The following is a 26,820-nucleotide window of genomic DNA, read 5'->3' on the forward strand; positions in this document are numbered from 1 at the left end:
AAATATCGATCTGTTTGCAGAACATTACCTTCTTGTCTCTTTTTTTGTTTATTCTAAAGTCATTTTTTACACTTACTGCCCAGATAAATAGCTTAAAACACTATTTTCTTTGGTTACCTAAGACATTTTGTCCAGTACTGTAGCTTCGTGATTTTAAACGTTATGGTAAGTATGTGTGTACGTTTTGAGCTCTGAACAAGGCAGACGAAATATGCAGACGTATGGCTGCAGACTGCAAACATACAGTAAGGGCGGCAGGTATGCTGACCACACAGGATTGAATTCCTCAGCAGGATAAAAACTCAGCAGGTGTGCTATGTTTCTTACCTGTACTTTGTCGCTGTTTCAATCAATTAGTACCTGAGCAGAACAGCTGTGAACTGAAACTGCTTTTGAAACCACGGTCACGATACTGTATGTCTGCCCTGAAAGATTTTAATTAACCTCTGATACGGAAGTACATATACTAGACCTAAATGTAATGTCACACGGTATTCTCAGCTTTGGCTCCCGTAATTAATCCCTTTTCATTGGGTTTCATCAGATGTTCTTTTATACTTGCATAAAAGCTGTGGTGTACTCCAGATAGCTTCCCAGTAGCGAATGGTTTCGATGCGATTTATTTTTAAGTGTTGTGTACCAAACGGCAACTTCAGTATTTCAAATAGTGGTTGTCCTGATCGATGGGTCACCGATGGTATCAGATTGTATTCATTTATCTCCATAGGCCTGTTCCCTAAATGCTCAGTTCACATCAGAAATTAGTTTTCCTTTTTGGAATGATAAATAAATGATTTTTAAATATTGCTGGTTAATAAGAACGGAAGATAAAATATTGTATTTTATTTGTTAGTTTGTTGTTTTTAACATATAGTGAGTTTCTGTTTGTGTCTCGCGGTTATCACGTTTTTTAATATTGCCAGAATATGAACCGTGACATTTTTTAATGAATAGCTCCTATGAAAACACTTCACGTAACACAATTAAATGGTCTGTCGCCGATGCACTACAGAGGCGATGCTATTGGAAATAACAAAGTAGGAAAAAACTCAAGTTCTCCTGTTAACACCGGCCATGGCAGTCTGTCGTGTGCATATATCTTTCGTCTACCTCACGTGCCGCTGTCTTCTCGGTTCCTTTTAATAAAACCCGTGACAAATGCAGAAAATGAAGGTTGCATCTTATTTTGCAAAAGCGCATGTTAAACAACACTTTATCGGCAGAGTTGCGTCACACATTAGCAGACACGCGACGGTTCCAGTCTGTTCCCGAACCCTCGGGGTGACGGTGAGTCAGGTTCCCGTCTTTCACCCTCTGTCCCAGGAGCAGATCTAGGGTAAAGTGGCAGCAGGACACTAAAGTCTGTAAGAAAAGTGGATACAGAAAGACTTTCTCAAAGTGGGGGACATGAATCTGTAGAGATAATTAAGTTTATTGTTATACAGCTGCACTTCATAGTGTCAGTGTATACATGCACTATATATATATGTGTATATATATATACTGTGTATTATAATCTTATTTTACGCATCACCACAATTGTATGTAAAGTTCTCCAGCGTATTTATTCAGTTCCTCTATGTTGACAAAGAGGCTCTTTTGCATGGTGTCGTCTTTATGTAACCAGTTTTGCTGCGGTTTTACACTGCCTTCATGGTTGACATGTTAGAAACAAGGACTGTCTTTTAATGTAAACATTGCGACAGATAAGTTAATTTAACCTTTTTCTGGCTTAAACTGATAACGTAATAAGACATTGCAAATCACGTCTCAACTTTCATTGTCACATAAACACAACGAAATTATGCCCCGATCTAAGAGGAAGGGCCAGGTGCATGGCGGATAGGACAAGCAGTAGGAGAATTACAAGAAAAATTCTAACCCCATAGTAATTATAGTGAAACATATAAGATTGCTGTTATACTGTGCGTAGTTTTAGGATTACTCCTAGAGCTTGGTTACGCGTTATCCCGTTAAATGTCCCTGAATGGAACTGCCTTGTGACGTCAAAGGGCTATGACGCAGCTCCACACAGCCTGTAACCAGCCCAGTTGCCGAGGACAACGCGGTTACTGCCAGGAAGCTGCTGTACATCTTAATTTTATTAGACAAACAGAAAATATTACAAATTCAATTGTTTTATATTTTATCACTTTAGGCGCAAAAAGGTAAGCATTTCTGTTCTTTGCCGTCATTTTACGTGTAAGTGATTATCTAGGAATTATAGATTGTAGAGCCGGCGTGGATAGAGCTCCAGAGTAAGAACAGGTACATCCTCAACGAAGGTAACCGGCTTATGCGTTTGGGAGATTAGTTGCCGTCCCGGTAATATTATGTGTGGATCTATATTTTGTGCAGTGGGTATAACACGAGGGGCGTTGTCCCAGGACCCGGGATTCCCAATGACGGTTGCCTACTTTATCTTGCAGTAGGCTACTGCTCCATTTCCTATCATTTAGCCTCACCGAAATATCCTAAGACCCCGATGAGTGTATGGGTTTCCCTGTGAAAGAAAACACGGCAAACGTCTCCAAAGCTCTGCTCCTTTGCGTTTACTACGATACGAACACACACATATTGGTGTGTTTCTAATGGCACTTAGCAGACGGCTGAAGGGCAGCGGTGTTCAGTTTCAATGGTGACGGGACAGTGCCGGTGAAGGTGATTAAACCGGCAAATTTGGAAAATTCACGCTCTCTTTATGTATTTATTTATTTAATGAATGAACATAATATTTTTTTCTGCTTATTAATCAGCTAGCATGTTTCATAGTTTTCTGTTCAGACTGTCACCTAGTGCGAAAATTCATGCAATTCGATGGGGAAACTGGTTTGTGTAGAAATGGAAACTGTGCAACCCCGGAATTCAGTACAGTGTTTAGTTTGTAGTCACCGTTCACCCTTTCGCTTTTTATATAGTTAATATTCCGTTTTATAGCTTTCACAGAGGTTTACCGTCCAAACAAACTTCGAACAATTATAAATGAGTGATCGGAGTGACATGCCGAAATTAAAACCGGACACGTATTTTTTAGGCTAAAGGCTAAATTGTCACCATGTCGGCATGTTTTACTTAATACTGACATTTTCCATCGGCTTGATGGATTAAGGTGAAATGCAAGAAATGTTTACCCCTACATATTTGTGTTCCTGTTCCTGTTACAAGAAGTCCACTCTACGGGAATCAGAAATGAAACATATCCTACCAAACATACATGTAATACCTTAAATATCATTTTGTTTGTTTGCTCGTAAGACGCGTAAGACAAGTTCTCAGTTCATTTAGTGCAGTTCATTGTTGCAAGAGCATCTAAATCAATTAAGATATGTTGTAAAAAAAAAAGTACAAGTCTTTTTGAGCCGAGTATTGTAAGTCAACCGCGTGTATAAAAAGCCAGACGTGTCTTCCTTATGTTAATTTGTCCCCCAGAGCTGAGTTTGAGAGCCATCGCTTTAGGGAGAAGGGATCCTCAGTAGGACATTCTTATGCTTATCCCGTGTTAAGGACAGTATGTGTCTTTTCCTTTTTACTACAACCTTTAGTACAAAGTGCAGAGTTGTAGTAAGCAGGCTAGTACTGATTGGTCTAGCTGAATAATAAGTTGAGTTGTGGAACACTTGCTCAATGCAGGGACCTCTGTAATATCGATTGGGAATGGATGCTTGACCATGCAACCAGAAGAGAAGTAGGTTTAAGGACAGATTGTGCCTGGGGTGTCGTTGTACCAAATTTTTGAAACATAAAGGCTGACTCTTAAGCAGACCCAGGACCCTGTTTTTACACTCCTGTGCTTCCTGAATGACTCACTGCGGGTTACTGTTATAATTTCTGTCACAGGCTGGTGGACATCAAGGAAAAAAGAGGCAGAAGTGGGAATAATCGATAGCGGAACATTGGAGAGAGACTGGTTTTGAAATTTCTTGAAGGGACCTCTTTGAAAGCGGCAGGTTTGGCAGAAAGTGCGGGACCGGCTTGCTGACAGACTGCGATGCACCACATAAGGACTTGTGCCACGCGCCTGCGCCCCCTGACGGCCCCCCAGGCTGCCCGTTGGCCGTCACTGTGGGGCCTGGCGGCAAATCCGAGGCCGATGCGAGGGGAGCGGCAATATACGGCACCCATAGCTGCTGAGCACTTCCTCAACGCGAGCAACCTCAACTATGTGGAGGAGATGTACTATGCCTGGCTGGAGAACCCCGAGAGTGTGCACAAGGTAAGGAGGTGCAGAAGGGGGTGGTGGCTCTGGGAGCAGAGGGGGGGGGGGGTTAAAGGAAGATTAGGAAAATCTACATTTCAGTGATAGTTCTACTGGACTCTAACACTTCTGCACACTGCATTGTTTGCTGCAGTATTTGCTTTGGGTTCTGATGCATTTGTTTGCGCGCATACCAGTTCTTTTCAGTTCACTCTGATCTCAGAGCAGCGCTGGGAGTGTCGCCCAAAATGTGCTCCGACCATAATGTCTTCCTCAAACACCCTTTTCCACCTTCACGTTGTCATTGATTAATTATGGACCTTTTCTATTATAGCAGACCTTGACCTGTCTCAGTAAAGCTTTCCTCCTCATTGACTATGATGAGATCTAAATTAAATTAAATTACTAAATATTTTTATTGATTGCATGCAGCCACCTTTCATCTTAATACGTAATTTTTGGCTAAATATGAAGGCTGTAACAGTGCACGTGTTTGCTGTGTACCATAAGGCAGTTTCGGGTGCACGATGACATGAACGAATAGGCTACATTTATTGATATGAGTGGAACCTAAATTCATAAATAGAAGTTTAACACAGAAATATTATTGCTGTTCATTATGGTTACAGATAACTGTTTGGCGCTAGCTAATCCAGAAAGGTCACACTGTAGACTGTCAGTGATCTGTGAATTGTTATTATTCTTCATAATAGTTGCATCTGTATTACAATGACCAAGATTTGACCGAAGGTCAGGAATCTGGTTCCTGTCTCAGAGTTTCTGGGCCTAGGAACTTTTTGGTTCCTGGTCACTTTTGTGTGTTACTTTCCCACCGCACAACAGGAACCGTGATCTTTATTCTAAATAAGCATGGGAGATGCAAATAGCTCGTAGGTTAAACTTCACACTTAATTTAATACGTAAACACACCACCAGCCCCAAAATGATGGAGGATGGAGAAGTCGTTTTGTTAGGTTTTTATTAGATATTGTGGCGGAGGGTGAGGGATTGATCATGCGATCCGAAAATAAGGAACAGATCTCATTCTATATTTGTTGAAAACGGGACATAGCATAATGGCCTGTCCAATCTGAACCCTGAATCAATCTGAAGTGGACTTCTGTGCTAACAGTTTGCCCATAACAAACACCATGTTCGAGTATAAGGGTCTTCACAGTGCATCTGGCACCTGAGCACCGTAGGCCGCAGTTTGATGATTGATTTTGTAATTATATCATCGGATCTGCATCCACATGTTTTGGACACTTGGGTGAATAGAGGAGCTGAACTGTCTTGGGTGTCATGCCTCTTCAACATTGTGTGGCGGCTGGGGACAGTGCCTTTGGATTGGCAGACTGGGCTTGTGGTCCTAATCTTTAAGAAAGGAGACTGGAGGATGTGTTCCAACTTCAGAGGGATCACGCTCCTAAACCTCACTGGGAAGGTCTATGGCAGGGTACTGGACGGGAGGGTTCACCCATAAGTGGAACCCAGCACCTGGGAGGAACAATGCGGATTCCGTCCTGGTCGCAGAACACCAGACCAGCTCCTCACCCTCACGAAGATACTGGAGGGTTCATGGAAGTTTGCTTAACCAGTCTGTATGTGGGGGATGAGTTACTGCCTCAAGCAGTAAAAGGAGCCAGTTGAAGTGGTTTGGGCATCTATCTCGGACGCCTCCTGGGCGGCTCCCTGGGGAGGTATTTCGGGCAGGTCCAACCGGGCGGAGGCCCCGGGGCAGACCCAGGACACGCTGGAGAGATTATATCAGAAGGGGAGGTCTGGGCATCCCTGCTTAGACTGTTGCCCGCAGGACCCAACCCCGGATAAGCTCCATATGGTGGATGGATGGATGGACAGATGGATGGACAGATGGATGGATGGATGATCGGACACAGCATTTTAAAATTATTTTATTTTTCACAACCCATGACATGTTTATACTTCATTATTAAATTTGATCAGCGGATCAATCTTTCGGTTTCTCAAGCATAAAAAATGATGTACCATTATCCTAAGAACTTCAATCGGGCCGAGTTCCTGCGGTGAGAATGTGACAGATGTTCCTGGTTCCTGGAAATAGTTTCTGTGGTAGGAAAGTGCTTCTGGTTGCCGTAAGAGGCTCTGTTTCAGTTGTTAATGATTCATGATTATGGGAAGAATATGTATCCCAGTGGATGAAAGGGGTCAGTGGCCACTGAATGGTACCTTTTAAATGGAAAAAGGGAAAACCAACCAAAATATTTACAGTGTGAAAATACACAGCGTGTCGGTGGCGCCAAGTCCTTGACTCATTTCCCAGTAGTTCTCCCTGAAATCCCTTCCGCAAAGCCAATGCAGGCATGTGCTACACGCAGTACAGTATGTAGTACAGAGATGTGGCAAGCATGTAAAACTTAAAAATTATTATGGCCACCCACAGCTGAGTTTTTGGTTAAGTTAAGCTGGAAAAAATCCTAAAGGCCATGTCAGGGAGGAAAACAAAGGTTGTTATCAAAACAGGCTCGCCCTCCCATTCCCTCCCCCCCCGAATGCCGATACAGTCGCATGCTGCACACAGTATGTGCTACAGAGGTGCAGCAAGCCGCCGGCGATGGGTATGGATGGGGCTGAATTGGGTATTTATTTTTTTTCTTTACTGAATTCAACCCCCCCAAAGTCCAGCTGTATTATTCTTATTATTTATTCTTATTAATAAATATAAACTGTACACGCACTTCTGCTGGAGTAATGGGCTTTTCAAAGTGAAGCCTCCGTCTTTGTCGTGGTGTTTTGACATTCCCTGCTAGTTTTTCACTGGATGGCTGTTCTGGGACCAGTATGTATTACTGAGGAGGTGTGATAGAACAGCTCCACCCAAGCGTGTGTTTCTGGTTGATAACTTAACTGCATGTTAGTGTGTTCTGCCCCAGGGCCAAGCTGTCTCTGCTCTGATCCTGATCTGAGGTGTCGTCTACTGAGAGTAAAGGCATTCCAATGGCTCCAAACGAGGAAGGGAGAGAATCAGCCATAATCTGCCCTGAACTCTTTCCAGTCTGTTACAAGGGGTGCAGCAGCACAATGCTCCACAACCTGTAAACAGCACTTGCATATCTGTTAAGTCTCCCGTAAACAGTAATGCTGGTTCCAAATGCCTCAAAAGCAACAGTTTTGAATTTCACCTGCTTACCGTTTTATTCAGTCCCCTTTTTTTCCTCAAAGCACTTTACAAAACTTGCAAATAATTATGGCCACGTTCAGCCTGGTTTTTGCTTAAGTTGCTTAAGCAGGAAAAAATCCTAAAGACTGTGTCAGAGAGGAGACTGAACACCTGAGGTCGTTTTCAAAACAAGGTCACCCCTCCCCCGAATGCTGATACAGTCATTCGTCACATAGCCGTGTTACTGTCAACGACGAACCGCATATACAACGGTGGTCCCAAAAGATTATACTCGGCTGAAAATTTCCTATCGCCTAGTGACATTGTAGCGTGCCACGTTAATCACGTGTTTGTGGTGATGCTGGTGTAAACAAACCTATGGCACTGCCAGTCGTGTAAAAGTATAGTTCATACAATCATATACAGTACATAATACTTCATAATGATAGTAAAGACAAGTTACTGGTGTATGTATTAATTATACTTTACTTTTTATCGTTATTTAGGCTATATATCATGTAGCCTAGGTATGTAATAGGTTATACTATCTAGGTTTGTGTAAGTAGACTCTACGGTGTTCTCACAATGACGAAACTGCCTGACGATGCATTTCTCAGAAGGTATCTCTGTCATTAAGCAACGCATGACTGATACTGTACTAGTCATAAATCGGGTTGTCTGTACCTGAAAGGGGCTGCAGAGGAACCGGCTGGGATGAGACACAAACATCCATGTCAGCCCCCCCCCCCCTCCTAAGCATGGGGCCCCGTCTGGGGTCACTGGGTATCAGTAGGTAAGATCATGGACTTCAGCCAGGAGGTTGGTCATTGAAGCATGGACCTGCTGTTATACTCTTGTGTAACGATATTAATTCATCCTCATCTGTCAACATTCATTCATTATGTTAGCTTTACACTGGATACTGCGACTTAACTATGATTGCCGTGGGTTGTGCTATTGAAGCCTGTTGTCTTACTGTAAGCATATAAGTGAAACTCTCCATATTTTAGGTACAAAGTCGCTTCTGCAGTGTTATGTGAGCCCCCCCCCCCAACCCACTTCAGGCCCCATTAATCACTGTAGGTGATTTGGCTGAAGCCCAAGCATTTATCCCATTGGGGCACAGTGACCCGAGGACTGGAAGGCGCCTCAGCACGTAGAGAGGAGGGCGTTCTCTCTCCGTACTCGCTCCGTACTCGCTCAGGCTACATGAAGGTTATACCGGCTGATTATTTACTACAAGCGGCTACGCTCGTCCTTGAGCTTATAGCTTCCACCTCCTCTTCCCCGCTTGAACCTTAGAGCTGCACTTGAACTTCAAGCTGTGTGTTCAAAATAGAGCAGGTGCCCGGGTCTTTTTCCCAGCGTTCTACAGGCTGATCTTTCCCGATGTTCTCCCGCGTCACATGCTGACCCTATCATAGCTGCGTTGCTGTGGTCACAGGACAGTCTGTGTTGATCTTGCAGCCAGTAAATAATAATTTCCTTTGACCTGACCTTGATCTAGTGAGTAAGAGAGTTGGGGAAACGAACAGATCAGGTCATGGTGTGCCTGTCACTCTCTGGCTTTGTCTGAGCTTTCGTTTTGTGCCTGGTGACATAATCTGAGAGTTGTGATTACTGTATGAAAACCACAAGGCTGTGATTCAGACTCGTACTCACTGTTTTATTTATAGGACATTTCTCAGCTTCCCAGGTAGTTAATTCTGTCATATTAATGGGTGAGTCAGGCTCATCTCGGACCCGCTTCTGGGATGGTTTGTGCTCTGTCCAGCTTTGACCACAGAACGAGAACAGAAAAGGCAGCATCTACAAAGACATACGGGTCAGTGACAGGTATTGAGTAATAGGCTGTTATCTAGTTGGAAGTTGTCTATGTGCTTTGAGGTGATGAGGTTCCCATGAGACACTGTGAACGTTCTAATCTCAGCACCTCTGAGATCGGGAGTCACATAAGAACATAAGAACATAAGAACTATACAAACGAGAGGAGGCCATTCGGCCCATCGAGCTCGCTTGGGGAGAACTTAACTAATAGCTCAGAGTTGTTAAAATCTTATCTAGCTCTGATTTAAAGGAACCCAAGGATTCAGCTTGCACTACGTTATCAGGAAGACTATTCCATACTCTGACTACACGCTGTGTAAAGAAGTGCTTCCTTAAATCCAGTTTGAAATGTTCTCCCGCTAATTTCCACCTATGGCCACGAGTTCTTGTATTTGAACTAATGCTGAAGTAACTATTCGGTTGAACAGCATCCAAACCTGTTAGAATCTTATAGACCTGGATCATGTCCCCCCTCAGTCTCCTTTGCTTGAGGCTGAACAGATTTAGCTCAAATAACCTTTCCTCGTATGACATTCCTCTAAGACCAGGAATCATTCTTGTGGCCCTACGCTGCACCTTTTCTAAGGCCGCTATGTCCTTTTTAAGATATGGTGACCAAACCTGTACACAATATTCTAGGTGAGGTCTCACCAAGGAATTGTATAATCTTAGCATTACCTCCCTTGACTTAAACTCCACACACCTGGAGATGTACCCCAACATCCTATTGGCCTTTTTTATTGCTTCCCCACACTGGCGAGAATGAGACATGGAAGCATCAACATACACACCAAGGTCTTTCTCATAATCAGCTACCTTTATTTCAGTAGGTCCCATAAAATACCTGTACTTTATATTTCTGCTCCCTACATGGAGTACCTTACATTTGTCTATGTTAAATTTCATCTGCCAGGTGTCAGCCCAGTCACTAATTAAATTAAGATCCCGCTGTAGCTGCTGAGCCGCTAGTTCAGTATCTGCTACACCACCCACCTTGGTGTCATCTGCAAATTTCACCAGTTTACTGTATATATTGGTGTCTATATCATTTATGTAAATTAGGAACAAAAGTGGTCCTAAAATTGAACCCTGCGGTACCCCACTATGAACGCAGGCCCACTGTGACATCGAGCCTCTTATAACTACTCGCTGCTTCCTATCCGTTAACCAGTTATCAATCCAAGTCGCTACAGTTCCTAAAATACCTGTCGCTTTGAGTTTAAGTGAGAGCCTCTTGTGGGGAACAACATCAAAAGCCTTTTGGAAATCTAAATAGATGACATCATAGGCCTTCTTATCATCAACTTCCTGAGTAGCTTCCTCAAAAAACTCCAACAGATTTGTTAAACAGGATCTACCTCTCTTAAATCCATGCTGGCTATCCCTCAAAATGTTATTTGAGTCCAGGTAATCTACCATTTTCTCTTTGATTATAGCCTCCATAACTTTACCAGTTATACAAGTTAGACTGATTGGCCTATAGTTTGACAAATTACTTCTATCCCCTTTTTTGAAAATGGGCGTTATGTTGGCATGCTTCCAATCAGAAGGTACCACACCTTCAGATAAGGATTTTTGAAACAGTAATGTTAAGGGTCGGCAAATAATATCCCTCATCTCTTTTAACACTATAGGTAAGATGCCATCAGGGCCCTGTGATTTATTTATTTTGAGCTTAATTTATTTATTTTGAGCTTACATGCACCTGGGGCTTAGCTAGGAGCAGGCAAACATAATGCAGGATTGCAGGTTCCTGAGATGCACGTGTACCCCTGACTCTCCCTCACATACGCACCCATACCAACGCTATCACCCCCACCCCTACTGGAATTGTCCCTAATGTTGACAAAGCTAGAAGTAACCGGATGTGCTGGGACACCCCGTCCCTGCCATTGCAAATAGTGATGTCACATTTCATTCTCAAAGATACAACAACTTAGGTGTCCTGTGAACAGTTTATTATACTTCAGCCAATATTTATCTGACAAAAAAAAAAAACGTGGACTTTGCTGTGGTAGGGCAGAGATGATATGTAGATCTTGCGCTGGGTGTGGAATCGTCTGTGCTGCCCTTGTTTGTGATGTACCTTTAAATATGCAGATGATGATTTGAAGATTGCTGATACAGCAGTTCAATGCAGGCGACTCCGGAGTGATGCCGATTTAGTGAATAGCCTCAAACAGAGGTTTCAACCTGTTCTCCATGACTCCCTGGAGGTCCTTGCATTAATGGTAAATTGCCAGATTGCTGATTATTTTGTTACTTATTTGATTAGGGGTCCCTCTGTCTGGTCGGGTTTCATTTCAGGCTGCCTCGTTGCAGAAAGGCAGGTTGAAAACCAATGGCTTATAACATCAAGTGGCATTGAAGTCGGTCTCATTTCTGCTCCAGTTTGGAACTCAGGTTATATGTTGTACCTTTGACCTGATCTGAGTAGATGGTGATCTCTCATGTGCACCATGCATCAGACTTGTATGTTGACAAATAGCCTTATCTCTCCTTTTTCCAGTCATGGGACGTCTACTTCCGAAACGCCAACTCTGGGGCTCCCCCAGGTACAGCCTGCCACACCTCTTCTCTGACGGGGGTGGCTCGCAGCCAGGCACTGGTAGGGGCACAGCCCAGCACGGAGAAGCTGGTGGAGGATCACTTGGCCGTACAGTCCCTCATCCGTGCCTACCAGGTTAGTCTGGTGCCCACTGCCTACACAGTCTGAATGCTTGTAATCATTTCCATGCCTAACATGAATGTCTAAAGTAAACGGTTTTATTTTCATATATATATAGACTTTATCTGTATATTTGTCATTGTTAAGTTTGTATAACGGCTAAATAAAACAATACCAGGTGAAGAGTGGAAACAATTTCCTAAATGAAAAGATTTGGCATGACTACATCCAATACTCAAGAATAAAAGTACGGAGGACGGTAAAAATCCCCTGATGTCATTCTTGCCCCGTCCCAAACATCAAGGATGCATCCTCTCTAACGAGAACAGCCCCGTGATTCATTGCATCACAAATTCGTTCTTGGGAGGCAATTTAGCAAGAATGTTCTTGCCAGGAACATAAGTACTTTCTTTGTGCTCTTTTGCATTGATAAACAGCCGTATTAGATAAACACTGGGTCATAGCTGTGCCATTTGATGTGTTCCTCTGCCTGTGTGCTGTCACACAACGGCTTGACCATTGTTGCTTCGTTTACAGGTGAGAGGACATCACATAGCCAAACTGGACCCTCTGGGCATCAGTTCCAATGATGCCCCAGGAACTGTTGGGTTCCATCGAGCCGGTGAGGGTCGTTACAGCTGTTATATTTGCCAACTCTGTTTCTGTTTAATGCTGCTTCCTGCCCCCTTTTCCGTCACCTACCTCAATCCTCACTCTCTGCCTCAGATTCTGAATCTCCTCCTTTTATAATTTATTTGTTCTTCTTGTCGGTTGGTGGACCTGTAGATGCGTGGGCTCCAAGTTACTCAGTTGGACCCAGTAAGGAATACGGACGCTGATATGGAGTCCTGTGTCCTCACTGACATAATCACATCCCCGGATGGACTTGGTGAGGGCAGTTACTGCATGAAACTCGGTGGGGGGGTGGGGGGGGGGCAGGTTTCCATGGCTACAGGGCAGACTCTCTGCCCTGCTGCTCTTTGGAGCTCATTGTACCACCCATTCTTTGCATGTGTGTCCTTACCTTCTCACATTTCCCGCATGGATATTAGTCAAAATATCAGTGTCAGCCGATATTCGTTAAAGATCAATCTTGTCCAATTTTTCACCTTTATTAATATTTAAAGCCAACAGAACCAGAGCTAAAGACACTAAACTACTAAAGCAATGGAGAAAATGGCATTGGACATTCAGCCATTTTTCCATGTTGGCTCATTCACCACTTAGACCAGCCTAGGGCGTGTTTAAACTGCATTATGAAATCTGGCCCACAGATCAATCATTAGGTGTCCGCAGAAAAAAAACCATGCAACATCATTCCACTAATCTGCACCACTAACTTTCATTGTCGGCAACTATAACAGTTATTAATCACCTATCTGTGTAGGGAAAACCACAAAATATGTATCTGTAAGCCCACCACCGCAAAGATGTGATCCCCCCCACCACCCCGGTAAAATAATTTCATCTCGACCACAGGGGATGACAAGCAGGTTGTGCAGTTTGCCTGTCTTCGTATTGCCAGCCGCAATAGGTGCCAGTTGGTCCGAGTCTTTATGAGTCTCACTCATGGGAGACACTGAAGGACAGAGTGAGGCATGGTGTGAGCGGTCAGCCATCATCTTCTCCACCTTCTTCTTCATCCTGGATGAGTAGAGGACTTCGATGGTGGAGAGCCTATAGCAGATGATTTCCTCGGCACATCGTGCTGTTTGCTGCAGCTTTCGCTTGGTGCGCGAAGATGCAGAACCGTACCAGAGGGTGATGGAGGATGTGAGGATGGGCTCCAGTAATGCAGTGTAGAACTGGAGCAGTAGTGCTTGACGCAGCCCAAATTTCTCGGGTTCTCACAGGAAAAACAAGCACTGCTGGTAACTGCAGTACAGTGTCTGTCCCATCCAAGATCCTGCTGAATGATAGCGCCCCTAAACTAATCTAAAACTGAAATTAAAACTAAATTATGAACAGTAAAAATGATAATAAAAAAAACTAAGTGAAAATACAAACAAATAAAAATACACTATCCATTTTTTTATACCTGCTCATCCAAATCAGGGTTGCTGGGGGTCCGAATCCTATCCCAGAGGCTATGGGAGCAAGGTGGGGAGCAACCAAGGATGGGGGGCCAACCCATCACAGGGCACATTCACTAATTAGCTAATTAAACCCTGCTTAAGGGTTAAAAAGGTAGGGTTGCCAACTACTTCCACACTCATGCTATAAATCTCACAGCAAATCGATATTATTCCTATATAAACCTAAATTTAGCTGCATCAAAAGCACTGGGTAGTTTGCAAAGTACCCTATACCCTAAAGTACAGACTATTTACAAGGAGATAAATCTGTTACACGCATGTAAATGCATGTGCATGTGTGAGCAAACTTGACTCGAATTGAGAATCTCACTCCAGCCAGCTGACCAAAGTCGGCAGCCCTGAAAAGGAAAGAAAGTGCCTTAGGCTCCATTGTCGGCTTATTGGATGGTTTTCATACTTGAGTCTAGATCAGAAAGTAATGGTGAGTTGCACAACATAAAATTTTGCTTAGTATGCAAAATACATGAAAACAAAACTGTTCTTCACGTTGAAATATGTGCCATAAAAGGGCGAGTAGCAGAACCCTACAGCAACCCTTGGACGCAAAACATGAACACGTTCAAGTGGGCTTTGGACCGTGCAGTCTAATCTTTAACAAACTGGTCCCAGTGGCGGACAGATCTAAAGAAATGGAGAAGCTCCTGAGGGGTGGGGTGCCTCTCCTCTCTCTGTTCTGTAAATACGACACAGATGATCATGAGCTCTGCTGTGTGTTTATCTTCATGAGATTGCAGAGAGGCCCGGTAAACGTCAGATTGCTTGATGTCCTCCGTTCCCACGTTCTTCAGAAAGACTGTGTTCTTTTGCTTTGTTGTTGAACTATATATTCTTACATAGTGTACCATCTGATTAGATGTTTCCTGGAGAGATGAGTTCTGAAATCTCTGGTTTATTTCCCCTCAGTAGGATATGTGAGTGAGAATGGAGGAATGGACCTCAGAATTTCACCTTCTTATGAAGGGTTGTCAGCTGTACTTAATGTTTGGGTTCTAGAACAGCAAGTCATTGCTCATCCTGTAATGATAATGTCGCATATTAATTACTTAAACATGTAACAATGCAATATTTTCTCTCACATAAAGTGTGTGGATTTAGCCCTGCAGCTTCAGGTGGGATCCTTGTTCTTGCTCCTTCCTTGGTATCCTTTGCAGACCGTGTTGCCATGACATCAGGCCTTGTCTTATGTCCCCATGATAACACGGGCCCTGAGCTTTGGGCTGACCACACACATTTTATTCCCTGGGCCTTCACAGGGAGACAAGGGGAGGCAGTGATCTTAAGTTTTCACAAAGAATTGAAGTGGGTTTCGGGGGGGGTTGAGGTGTGGGGGGGGGGGGGTGCGGTTGCTCCTGAAACCCTTCCCATATTAACAAAATGCTTTGGGTTTTAAACTCTAATCCATCTCTGCACTGAATTTCTCTTACATGAAGGGAACTCTTGACTAAACTTCAACACGCCCCCGGCGAAGGGGTGTTTTGAGCGAAAGTCGGCCCTCGCTGACTTCTTCCTTAAGGTAGTGGGACAACACTTCAGTAACTTCCAGGGTGAAGGGAAGGTAGGGAGGAGCAGCGGCCCAAATAAGGGTTTTAAGACGTAGCGATAGACGTTGTGGAATCTGCCACCCATCTGACGATAAGGTACCTAGGAGGTACCAGCCCGGGACAGAATTTAGTTGCCTTTATCCTGGCAAATCCCACTAATTGCTCATTCTCATTGCAACCAGATGAACTGATCTCAATTCAGCTGAGGATTACAGTAGCACCACATTGTCTCCCCCAAACCTGACACTTCTTACTGACTCATCTGTCACCCCCTGCTGTCTTACTGCTCATTCTCTGCCGGTGCCTCGGCATTCATTTCTAACATAGCATGAATGCTGCTGCACCATTGATGCATTTATCTGTATCTGTATGTCATCAGGAACTTAGCTTTGATTTCCTGTAAGCAGCTTGCTCCGCATTCCCTAATGCTTCTTTTATTGTGTTTTTTTTTTCTTTCTCACTGCTTTCGTTGACTTCCTTGGTGCTCTGGTGCCCCCCCTGTGTCTCTGGTCTATGTTGGTCTGCCCCCTTTGCCCTCCATTACCTCCAACTTTCCTGCCCCACCCTACTTTTGCTTTTGCCCCCCTCCCTCACCTATCCAGGATTCTACGGGCTGGAGGAGGCCGACCTGGACAAGGTGTTCCGACTCCCCACCACCACCTTCATTGGGGGCAACGAGAGCGTCCTGCCCCTGAGGGAAATCATCCGTCGCCTTGAGGTCCGCCAGCCCCCCCCTCCCCCCACACACAAACAATAAATGTATTGGGTTTGGAACAGCACTAAATGTCATTTAAAGCCAGGTCCAGTTATCTATGTGTACCAAGGGGTCATGACATTAACCTCTTCTTGCAAAAGTCATACAATTGGCATAGCGACAGAAAACTAGTGCGAGGGAGGAGTCAGTAGAATAGTTTGCGGAGCTCAGACTGTTCAAGCATCAGAACAGCAGTATGTAGCTCATATGTATTCCCCCCCCCCCCCTCTAGATGGCGTACTGCCAGCACATCGGGGTGGAGTTCATGTTCATCAATGACCTGGAGCAGTGCCAGTGGATCCGGCAGAAGTTTGAGAAGCCTGGTGTGATGGAGTTCACGCTGGAGGAGAAGAGAACCCTGCTGGCCCGGATGATCCGGTCCACTAGGTTGGCCCCGCTCTCCTCGTATCGCCCCCCCCACCGCCAGGCCCCTGACGGCACAGTCAGTTAGCCAACACCTCCATACGCTTCCTTGAACTGTATGGGTCATTCCATGTCAAATCATCACACTTTTGGACCACAACGTCATGGATTTTAACAAAACTTGGCTTGCTGATTTGATCACATATATTTGATCACATAGTAACTAATGAAACTGAAATTGGGCGTGTCTTGGATCAATATTGAGGGAGATTTAAGCAAATAAAGTTTTAACTTTTTTTTGGGGGGGAGCTATGACTTCGACTGGCTATATTTACCTTAATATAAGCTGCACATAAATGGTCCTTATATTGTTTTAAAGCTATTGTCCAGCTATTGGACAATAACTTTAAAACAATATGCCATATATGGGACCACACAGCTCACATTAAGGTAAATATAACCAGTCAAAATCATAGCCCCCCCTCGAGCAAAGCAACATAGCATGGCTGACTCCAAGCCTGAGAGTCTGCTTGGCTCTCTGTCGTCGCGTGGCAGGTTTGAGGAGTTCCTGCAGAGGAAGTGGTCCTCAGAGAAGCGATTCGGCCTGGAGGGGTGCGAGTCGCTGATCCCCGCCCTCAAGACCATCATCGACAAGTCCAGCCAGAACGGGGTGGAGAGTGTCATCATAGGCATGTCGCACAGGTACACTTGCCATGGCGGCCGTTTTGGCTGTCATCGTTTTGGTCTCAGGGCAAATCCAAAAGATTAATTTAAATTATATTTATTCCTTAATTTAATGTTAATTAAGCTCAGTGTGGTGAAGTTCAGATTCGTACACATAATGAGTTGTCTGTGCATGTTCATGCTGTTAAATTTCTACATTCAAATTAAGTAAATATTCCCCATCCGTGCTTAGAGGTCGTCTCAACGTCTTGGCCAATGTCATCCGCAAGGAGCTGGAGCAGATCTTCTGCCAGTTTGACTCCAAGCTGGAAGCTGCAGATGAGGTGGGATAATGGGACCCTTTCAACACATCTCATCTGGGGATGTGGCTCCACCTTCTCTTTACACATTTGACCCACTTGGAACAGATTCCTCGTGGTAGGGAGGCCATATTCCCTATTGAAATGAGGTTTTCTTTTTTCCTGTGTCTTGCCAGGGCTCAGGAGATGTGAAATACCACCTGGGAATGTACCATCGCACCATCAACCGGATGACGGACCGATACGTCACGCTCTCCTTGATGGCCAACCCCTCGCACCTGGAAGCCGTGGACTCTGTGGTGCAGGGCAAAACCAAGGCTGAGCAGTTCTACTGCGGGGACACTGACGGAAAGCGGGTAACAATCCCTGTGACAACCGTGCCACGTTCTTCCACGACATCTCTGACGGGCTCCACTCTGACCTTAACTCCTCCCAGATTGCTGTGCTCATTCCATATTGGGAGAAAATAGCAGAAAGTTAGCATAATAGACAATATGTCGTCAGTGGCCACTTTATTAGCTACACCTAGCTGGTACTTTTCGTGTTATTTTGCACTTGTGGACTTCCTGTTAATTTTAGCCAAGACAAGCCATTCTCCCTTGACCTCTCTCATTAACAAGGATTTTTCTTTTCACCCATTGAACACATGTTCTGATTTTGCAGAATTCGATGTGTTCCTGGGTCTTCATCTTATGGCATCGCCACATTAATTAAAACCAGCGTTTTCTGTTAAGCAGCAAGGTGTACAGATTTGTATGGTACCTGTCTTATTCTGTTTGCCTTTTGTTAAGATAAATATAGACAAAATATGGGAATGTGTTTACCTGCAAGGGCTGTGTGGAGCAATGTATGGGTGTGTCTTCATTTCATGATGATAATAGTAGTAAAATAAAAATAATTTAAAAAATCAATAACTAATAATACGCTTGAAACAGCAACCTTGTAATCACAAGCCCAGAGGCTTACCCTGCTGAGCCACACTGTCCTTGGCATAATGGCTGGATGACTAGAAGCCTAGAGTTTGAAAATGAGAAAGAAAGGCCCGATGTGGTCATGTCATACGATGAAGATTGTGATTGGTTAAAGAAAGGCCCGATGTGGTGATGTCATACGATGAAAGATTGTGATTGGTTAAAGAAAGAGCCGATGTGGTGATGTCATACGATGAAAGATTGTGATTGGTTAAAGAAAGGCCCGATGTGGTGATGTCATACGATGAAGATTGTGACTGGTTAAAGAAATTTAAACACAAGCCCCTGCCTTGTTGACCCAGGGACACATCGAACTCGGCAAAGCCAGGATGAACTACCGCAATATGTTAATATTGTAAACTAATGACATTGTAGTGTGTGAGATCCCAGGAGGGCTTCAGATGTGCTGGAACCATCAATATCATCACATTCAAAAAAAATTATAAAATTGTTTGTTCTAATGCATAGCCAAACCGTAACTGTGCAGTGTTCAGTCGCAGCCACATGATTGGTTGTTTGCTTTAATAAATTAATATACCTAATACACTGACCATTGAGTATAAGTGGTACAAACGGCGAAGGGTTTATTCAGATGTTCAGCTGGGAATCAGTACATATATCTGTCAGTTGTTGTACCCAATGTCGGTAAGCTATGGAATAGCAAGTCTGGCATGAAAGCGGCATGAGGAAGTGCGGTGCAGCTGTGCTGACAGGTGTCTACCTCCCAGGTAACGTCCATCCTGCTGCACGGCGACGCCGCTTTCGCTGGGCAGGGCATCGTGTACGAAACATTCCACCTGAGCGACTTGCCTTCCTACACCACGCACGGTACCGTGCATGTCGTCGTCAACAACCAGGTCTGTTGCATTCCAAATTAATTCCCAGAAGTAAATTAATTATGAGTTACTAGAAATGCCCTCGTGTGACCTTTCGCTGAGTCGTTCTAACATTCCAAACCCACGCCTTCAGATCGGTTTCACAACAGACCCCCGTGTGGCACGGTCGTCTCCCTACCCCACCGACGTGGCCCGCGTGGTCAACGCGCCCATCTTCCACGTCAACGCCGACGAACCCGAGGCCGTCATGTATGTGTGCAACGTAGCGGCTGAGTGGCGGGCTGCCTTCCACAAGGACGTGGTCGTGGACCTGGTAGGCCTCCGCTCTTTTGGCCGTGGTACATGTCTTGCCTACAACCAGTCAAAGGTTTGGTTGCGCCAAGCCGTCTGCAGTGGAGAGTGATAGTGTAGCCTCACATGACCTGGCCGTCAGACCTAAACACAGTATACATGGTTTTGGAGGAGTTTGACCAGAGAGTGAAGGAAAGGCAACCACTCAGTGCTCAGCATATACCGTGCGTAGGACCTCCTTCAGGACAGCTGGAGAAGCCTCATGAAAATTTTATGTAAATGTGACATTGCTAAATCTGTCATTTATGTGTCTTTTCCTGGCTCTAAGTGGTTGTGAGGTTATGAAAGTAGGAGGGAAGTGGCAGTGTCACATGTCACATGGCACATGTCACATGCTGTTAGAAACGCACGCAATTGGCCTATTTCCGTTGGTCCTTAAAAAATCTAAAATCCAATAATCTAGGCCTTAGGCCTTAAAATGTCTTAAATACGAGTTTGACAGGTTTAAAAATTCAGTTATCTTCAGTTTACTACAGCCCGAAAGAAGTTTTAAAATTACAGAACAGTTGATAAGTTTAAGATCACGTGGCAAGGAGGTACAGGCTGTGAGCTAAGTTTTTTCATTGCTATATCATTTCCTGAGAATTCGGCTGTAACATCAGAATCCCTTTCATTGGCACGGTTGCCAGACTATACAGTAATGTCTCATACTGCAGGGTTGCCAGCTCTCACGTATCTGGCATGAACTCACGCTTTCAGACTCTCACGCTCGCGCAAGAAATCTTACGGCAAATCTATATTATACCGTTATAAATGTAAAATTAGCTACATCAAAAGTGCTGGGGTAGTGTGCAAACTCTACAGACTATTTACAAGGAATAAAACTGTTACATACATACATGTAAACGCGTGTGCAGACTTAACTCGAGTTGAAGATCTCACTCCAGCCAGCTGATCAAAGTTGGCAACCTTGATTATGTACAATGTGCTTTGTTTTTATTGTATTTAATGTTGATCATGTCTTACTGTGTGTTATTTATCAATTTAACTTTACCATATGTACATGAAAATCACTTTATATATGGGTCTGCAGATGGTTTGCTGTTACCCACGGTTTCAGTTGGAACTTGGGACCACTGTACTTTTATAAAGTTGCATTCAAAAGTCTTAAATGTAACTTTTTGATACCTGCAGAAACTCTGCGTATGGTAGGAAATATTGCTGCTTTTACTACTGCATTAAGGCAAATGCAGAGTAAGGCTAAAGTTTACTGTGTGTGGATTATGTTTATATTACATTGTGGGGACCAAATGTACCTCTCAATGTGACAAAAAACAGTTATTTTTTACACTGTGGGGACCATTTTTCAGGTCCCCACAAAGATCTGTGAACGCTATCAAAAAACTAAAAATGTCTTGTATTTTGTTTGGTTTCTTATGGGTAAGGTTAGGGCTGGGTAGGGGTTAAGGTCTTCACGCTGGGATTAAAGTTTTCCCAATAGAAATGAATGGAGAGTCCCCACAAAGATATAATTACAAACCTGTGTTTATATGTGTGTGTGACCTCAGGTGTGCTACCGACGGAATGGCCACAATGAGATGGACGAGCCCATGTTCACACAGCCTCTCATGTACAAGAAGATCCAAAAGCAGAAAGGGGTCCTTCAGAAGTATATGGAGAAGCTGATTACAGAGGGCATTGTTACCAGGCAGGAGTATGAGGTGACATCATCCACTCCAGAGTGTGATGGGGTGGGGAGAGACAGGGGGTGAAGGAGGGAGCTAACACAATGTGTGTGGATCTCCCCCAGGAGGAGGTGGCAAAGTATGACAAAATCTGCGAGGATGCATACACTCGCTCCAAGGATGAGAAGATCCTCCACATCAAGCACTGGCTAGACTCCCCCTGGCCTGGTGAGCCCTTCTGAATTCAGCTATGAATGACCCAGTCTGGGTGAGCGGTTCTTGGTTGGGTTATGCTCACCATGGCCCATTGACCAGTTCTGATTTCGGTAACCGCTGCCAGACTTCCAGAGGATGATTTAGGGTTGAGCTCATAGCAAAACATTAGATGTTTTTAAAATAAATTCCAACCTTGTACCTCTGGCCCTGCAAATATTCCTGTAATTGTTTTATGCTTCGATTATTTGAATGAAGTAATTATGTAGCATTGAGGTCTTGAGATTTCTTTGTGTTTAAAGGAGGACTGATCTGTCCCGGTGTCTCTCTCCACCTTTATGGCTGTACGTACAGGCTTCTTCACTCTGGACGGCCAGCCTAAGAGTATGAGCTGCCCATCCACGGGGCTGAAAGAGGACGAGCTGGTCCATATCGGCCAGGTGGCCTCTTCTGTGCCTGTGGAAAACTTCACTATCCACGCAGGTGTGTTAGCCTATGCATTCTTTACCGGACACAAAGATGTGTTAGCACACACTCTCGTGCACTCTTTACCAAAGGCAGAGGTGTGGTGACAGGAGTACACACGAGCGGCCGGATTCCACAATATGACACGCCTGAGGATGTCTGTAGTGCCTTTCGCACACACGGACACGAGTGTGGACACGCCTCGCCATGCACACGGGGCTGCTCCTCACTCCTGCTATTCGCCTACTTGTGACTCAGGACTGACACGCATCCTGAGTAGCCGGGGAGCCATGATCCAGCGGCGCACGGTGGACTGGGCCCTGGCCGAATACCTGGCCTTCGGCTCGTTGCTCCAGGAAGGCATCCATGTGCGCCTGAGTGGCCAGGACGTCGAGAGGGGCACCTTCAGGTTCGCACTGATGGTCTGGCACGTCCACCTACAGCAATGGACAAACTGTAATCTCTATGCAGTTTTTTGTTGCTCCAATTGATTGTTAGCACATTATTCATGATATTAAGTTAAAGGTGTTAATAGTTTAAGTTTTTTAGCACGTTACCTTGTGCTTGGGTGGGTGACGAACAGTTTGCAGTGAATGAATGTGATGTGTTTTTGCCCAGCTGACCTGCTCCCCTCCTCATTCCTCCTCCTTTTTCTCCCACAGCCATCGTCACCACGTGCTGCATGACCAGAACGTGGACAAGAGGACCTGCGTTCCTATGAACCACCTGTCCCCAAAGCAGGCGCCCTACACCGTGTGCAACAGCTCCCTCTCAGAGTACGGCGTGCTGGGTCAGTCCACCCCTCCCAGTCCAGTCCCCATGTCCTTTTATATATACATGATAGCTCAACCCAACCCTCCACCATTATTCATGAACTTTGATAAATGTGAACAGTACACTAGTGGGAGGTCTACTTGGGGGTGGGTTCAAGTAACGAGAGGAGGCAAGACCAAGACATCTGATTGGTTGGGCCTGCCTCCTTTAGTTACTTGGACCCATCTCCTCTACAATATGATTGGTTATCTCTGTGAACCGATAATTTCTTCTGCCCTCAGAACATTTTTCTGTAAGTGAAACTCCCATGAGCGAACAATACAGTACTGATGAGTAAGGGCTGGGATGCTCGTACCTTGATTTTGTGTTAAAACACTTATGTTTGGCTAAGAAGCTCTTCAGTGAATGGCCTGTAGGTATTTTATCCATTCTCCATTCTGTTTTACTTCTGGGGGTGGGCAGGTTTTGAGCTGGGCTTTGCCATGGCCAGCCCCAACTCCCTGGTACTGTGGGAGGCCCAGTTTGGAGATTTCCACAACACGGCCCAGGGCATCATCGACCAGTTCATCTCCTCCGGCCAGGCCAAGTGGGTCCGTCAGAACGGCATCGTGATGCTGCTGCCCCATGGCATGGAGGGCATGGTCAGCATATATCAGATATCACCATCACTTTATAAATGGCTTCCCATCGATTTGTGACAAATAGACCATTTGCATTTTTAAGAACTAAGCTTTTTTAAATCATGGTGAGAGAGCCTATGGTTGACCAGCTTGAGGACAGTGATTGGTAGAAGATTCTGTTATGGTTCTACCCCCCTCCACATTCCTCCCCCAGGGCCCAGAACACTCCTCTGCTCGTCCAGAAAGGTTCCTGCAGATGTGCAACGATGACCCAGATGTATTCCCAGTGAGTCACATTCCCACAGCCTGAAGCTGAATGAAGTTATAGCAGAGGTGGAGATTTCTGGTCCAGAGAGTATAAATCCAGACCAAGATTTTGTTTCAACCAACCAGCTGAGTACTCTGTGACTGTGACTCTTTATGCTCAACTGCTTTGTTGAAATAAAATCCTGGTCTGGATTTGTACTCTCATGACCTGAACCATCCACCTCTGAGTTATAGCAATTCCTTTGCCGAAGCCCGAACCATCTTGCTTATATTCCAGCATTAGTTAGTTTTCATGCAGCAGTCAGGAGCAACAGGCTAATTTAATGAAGTTGTTGTTCAGTAATCAGGTGTGTTTGCTGCATTAAACGTGCATTAAATACTCCCTGCTCCCCAACTCCTTCCTGCTGCAGAAAATAACAGAGGACTTCGCGGTCAGGCAACTATATGGATGCAACTGGATTGTGGTCAACTGCTCCACTCCTAGCAATTACTTCCATGTGTTGAGAAGACAGATCCTGCTGCCCTTCAGGAAACCTGTGAGTCTTAACTGATATTCCCCCAAACCCACTGACACCCTCAGTTAAGGTCTGACCATCTGCTTATGTCCCCCAATCACAGCTCATCATCTTCACCCCCAAGTCACTGCTGCGCCACCCAGAGGCCAAATCCAGCTTTGATGAGATGTTGCCGGGTGAGACAGTTGAGGAGCGGAATGGGACGAGCAAAAGTCCACCAATCAAATGCCAGTCTGTGTGTGAACTAAGCCATGTGGCAATGTAGTGAATGGGACAGTTTTAGGCTGTCCCATTATATTCTTGTTTTAGATGAGCAGCATTAAACATTCAGCTAATTTCTCTGCACCTTTGTGAAATGTACGAGGTATGTTACACCAGTGTTTCCCAACCCGGTCCTCAGGAACCCACAGACAATTCATGTTTCTGCATGGACAGTCCACATTTTTGCAGAAAGTCTAGGGGGTCCCTGACATAACATGCAAGACCACAAAAGCCAAGAATAAGAAATATGCCGTGAAATGGTCTTGGTGACCCTTTGTGTGTGACACTATCCCTATCATGTCAAGGCACGCATTTCCAGCGCCTGATCGCAGAGGAAGGCCCCGCGTCCCAGAGCCCGGGGACAGTGAAGCGCCTCATTTTCTGCACGGGGAAAGTCTACTATGACCTGACAAAGGAGCGGAAGACACGTGACATGGAGCACACGGTGGCCATCACCCGCATCGAGCAGGTACCGTCCATGGGCACTCGGCGCTCAGCTGGCAGCTTTACGGCTGCGAACCGCGGAAAAAATGTACCGCAAAGCTCTTCAAAGATGTGTGTAAATAAAATTCCACTGGAGGTGTCGCTGCACCATCGATCAGACATGGCCTGCCCCACACGCCTGCTCATTCTCTGTACACAGCTATCTCCGTTCCCCTTCGACCTGGTGAAGGCAGAGGCCGATAAGTACGCGGGGGCCGAGCTGTTGTGGTGCCAGGAGGAGCACAAGAACCAGGGTTACTATGACTATGTGAAGCCGCGCCTCCGCAGCAGCACAGCCGACTCCCGGGCCGTGTGGTAAGCTCCACCTCCCCGCCCCCTGCCTTTTCCCCAATCGAGCGGTCCTCTCACGGTCCCTCTTCTGCTTCTCGTGCCCTGTAGGTATGCCGGCAGGGACCCCGCGGCCGCACCTGCCACCGGGAACAAGAGGACTCATGTGGTGGAGCTCCAGCGCTTTCTGAACACTGCTTTCAACCTGGACAGCTTCCGGGGCCGATCCTAGCACCCAGCCAGCCCCCGTCCCACACCCATTCCAGTCAAACCTCCCTCTCACTGCCCGATAGCCCCACCCCCAACTCAGCCCTGGTGGTTGGCTTCTACATAACCCCCGATCCTGCTAGGACGGGCGTTTCCGGCAACCCAGTAGGCCGTCCTGTCTCCACCTTCAGGATGCCACTTCTGCATGCTGGGTCTCACCTCCTCAGCACCAACGTACAGAGCATCATCAGCCAGCATCACGTCTAGCTGTTACGGAGGGTCGTTTACGTTTCTCGCCATACATCCCACCGCAAAAACAGTGTCAAGCGCATCGGTACCAACGAGGCTTACAAAGCCAATTTCATGGAACTGAAATTTTAACACAAAATTATAGCACGGGTTATGCTTAACCACAGAGTTACATTAATGCACAGTACAGTAGCTCTCTTGCCACACTAGTGAATGTGAGCTGCGGCAAATCATTGAAGGTTACATTTCCCAGAAGCATAGTTCCGAACAATGTGAGCAGCTTACAGAGTTGGAACCATGCAACTGAACAGTTCCAACTATGCAAGTTGCTAATGGGAGCCTTTGGGAAACATACCCCAGGTCTGTAGGAAACAACAGTTTCCTTTACTCTCCACTTGGACTGGTCCCAGCTGGTCACATGACGAGCAGTTTGCACTCCTTATAGGAGGCCAGGGTGGATGGTGTTCTGTATTTACTCCCAAGTCACATGACATTCCTGTTCCCATGGAGGCAGCCATTTTGTGATAATGCAGCATAGCATTAGCAATGTTTTACACACCCCTCCCCATTAGTTCTCCAGTATCAAAGTAAAAGGGTTGAGGAAAAAGTATGCAGTTTGCTAAAAACAATACTTACCTGGAAGATCTTCTTAGCATTATGAAAAATTTGCACTTTTCTGAACAATCAGAAGCTGTATATGATATATTTATTCTCCTAGTGGTGATACATCTTATTGTGTTATTTTTGCCTCCGTAAATAAAGCACATTGTTAGCTTTTTATTTTCTCTTTACATCAGTCTGGTCCACCTTCTGCTGCTGTGTTTGCAGCAAGGACATTTGCCACACCGTTTGTGCTGTTTAACTGCTCCAGCTTCTATGGAAGTTTTATATTTACACAAGAACACAAATGAAACAGTGAGTGTGTGAAATTAGGCTGGTGTGTTACCCAGCTGGCTAGGACTCATGTCTGGACTGGTGCCCTGAATCACCCGACAGAGTAATCATATCACTGCTGGGTCCCGGTCAAGGCCCTGAAGCCCAAGAACTCCATACTAATGCCACTCTGACTCCAAGCTTTGCTCCCACCCGTGTCTCACAGCAGAGTGACATGTTCTATGTGAAAAATAAA

At 45.2% G+C, this 26,820-nt stretch overlaps 1 protein-coding gene across 4 annotated transcripts; it reads left to right on the forward strand.

Moving 5' to 3' along the window:
• Window positions 1–405: 405 nt before the first annotated feature.
• On the forward strand, window positions 406–26,817 carry LOC111851448 (2-oxoglutarate dehydrogenase complex component E1-like). 4 transcript variants are annotated; one of them, XM_023826396.2, is made up of 23 exons: window positions 406–1,287; window positions 3,838–4,213; window positions 11,671–11,844; window positions 12,367–12,451; window positions 16,069–16,184; window positions 16,453–16,607; window positions 17,139–17,285; window positions 17,500–17,590; window positions 17,743–17,922; window positions 19,266–19,394; window positions 19,507–19,686; window positions 21,233–21,385; window positions 21,475–21,577; window positions 21,917–22,045; window positions 22,286–22,436; window positions 22,690–22,817; window positions 23,264–23,442; window positions 23,636–23,707; window positions 24,099–24,224; window positions 24,307–24,379; window positions 24,770–24,933; window positions 25,108–25,262; window positions 25,347–26,817. In XM_023826396.2, the coding sequence occupies exons 2-23, from the start codon at window positions 3,989–3,991 to the stop codon at window positions 25,465–25,467; spliced, it is 3,036 nt and encodes a 1,011-aa protein (XP_023682164.2). In that variant the 5' UTR covers window positions 406–1,287; window positions 3,838–3,988; the 3' UTR covers window positions 25,468–26,817. The 4 variants fall into 4 exon arrangements, with proteins under 4 accessions (XP_023682164.2, XP_023682163.2, XP_023682165.2 ...); XM_023826395.2 differs by lacking the exon at window positions 406–1,287 and adding an exon at window positions 2,000–2,168; XM_023826397.2 differs by lacking the exon at window positions 406–1,287 and adding an exon at window positions 2,329–2,661.
• Window positions 26,818–26,820: the final 3 nt, after the last annotated feature.

The sequence above is a fragment of the Paramormyrops kingsleyae genome, chromosome 7 (genome assembly GCF_048594095.1).
Source record: "Paramormyrops kingsleyae isolate MSU_618 chromosome 7, PKINGS_0.4, whole genome shotgun sequence".
Classification (NCBI taxonomy): Eukaryota; Metazoa; Chordata; class Actinopteri; order Osteoglossiformes; family Mormyridae; genus Paramormyrops; species Paramormyrops kingsleyae.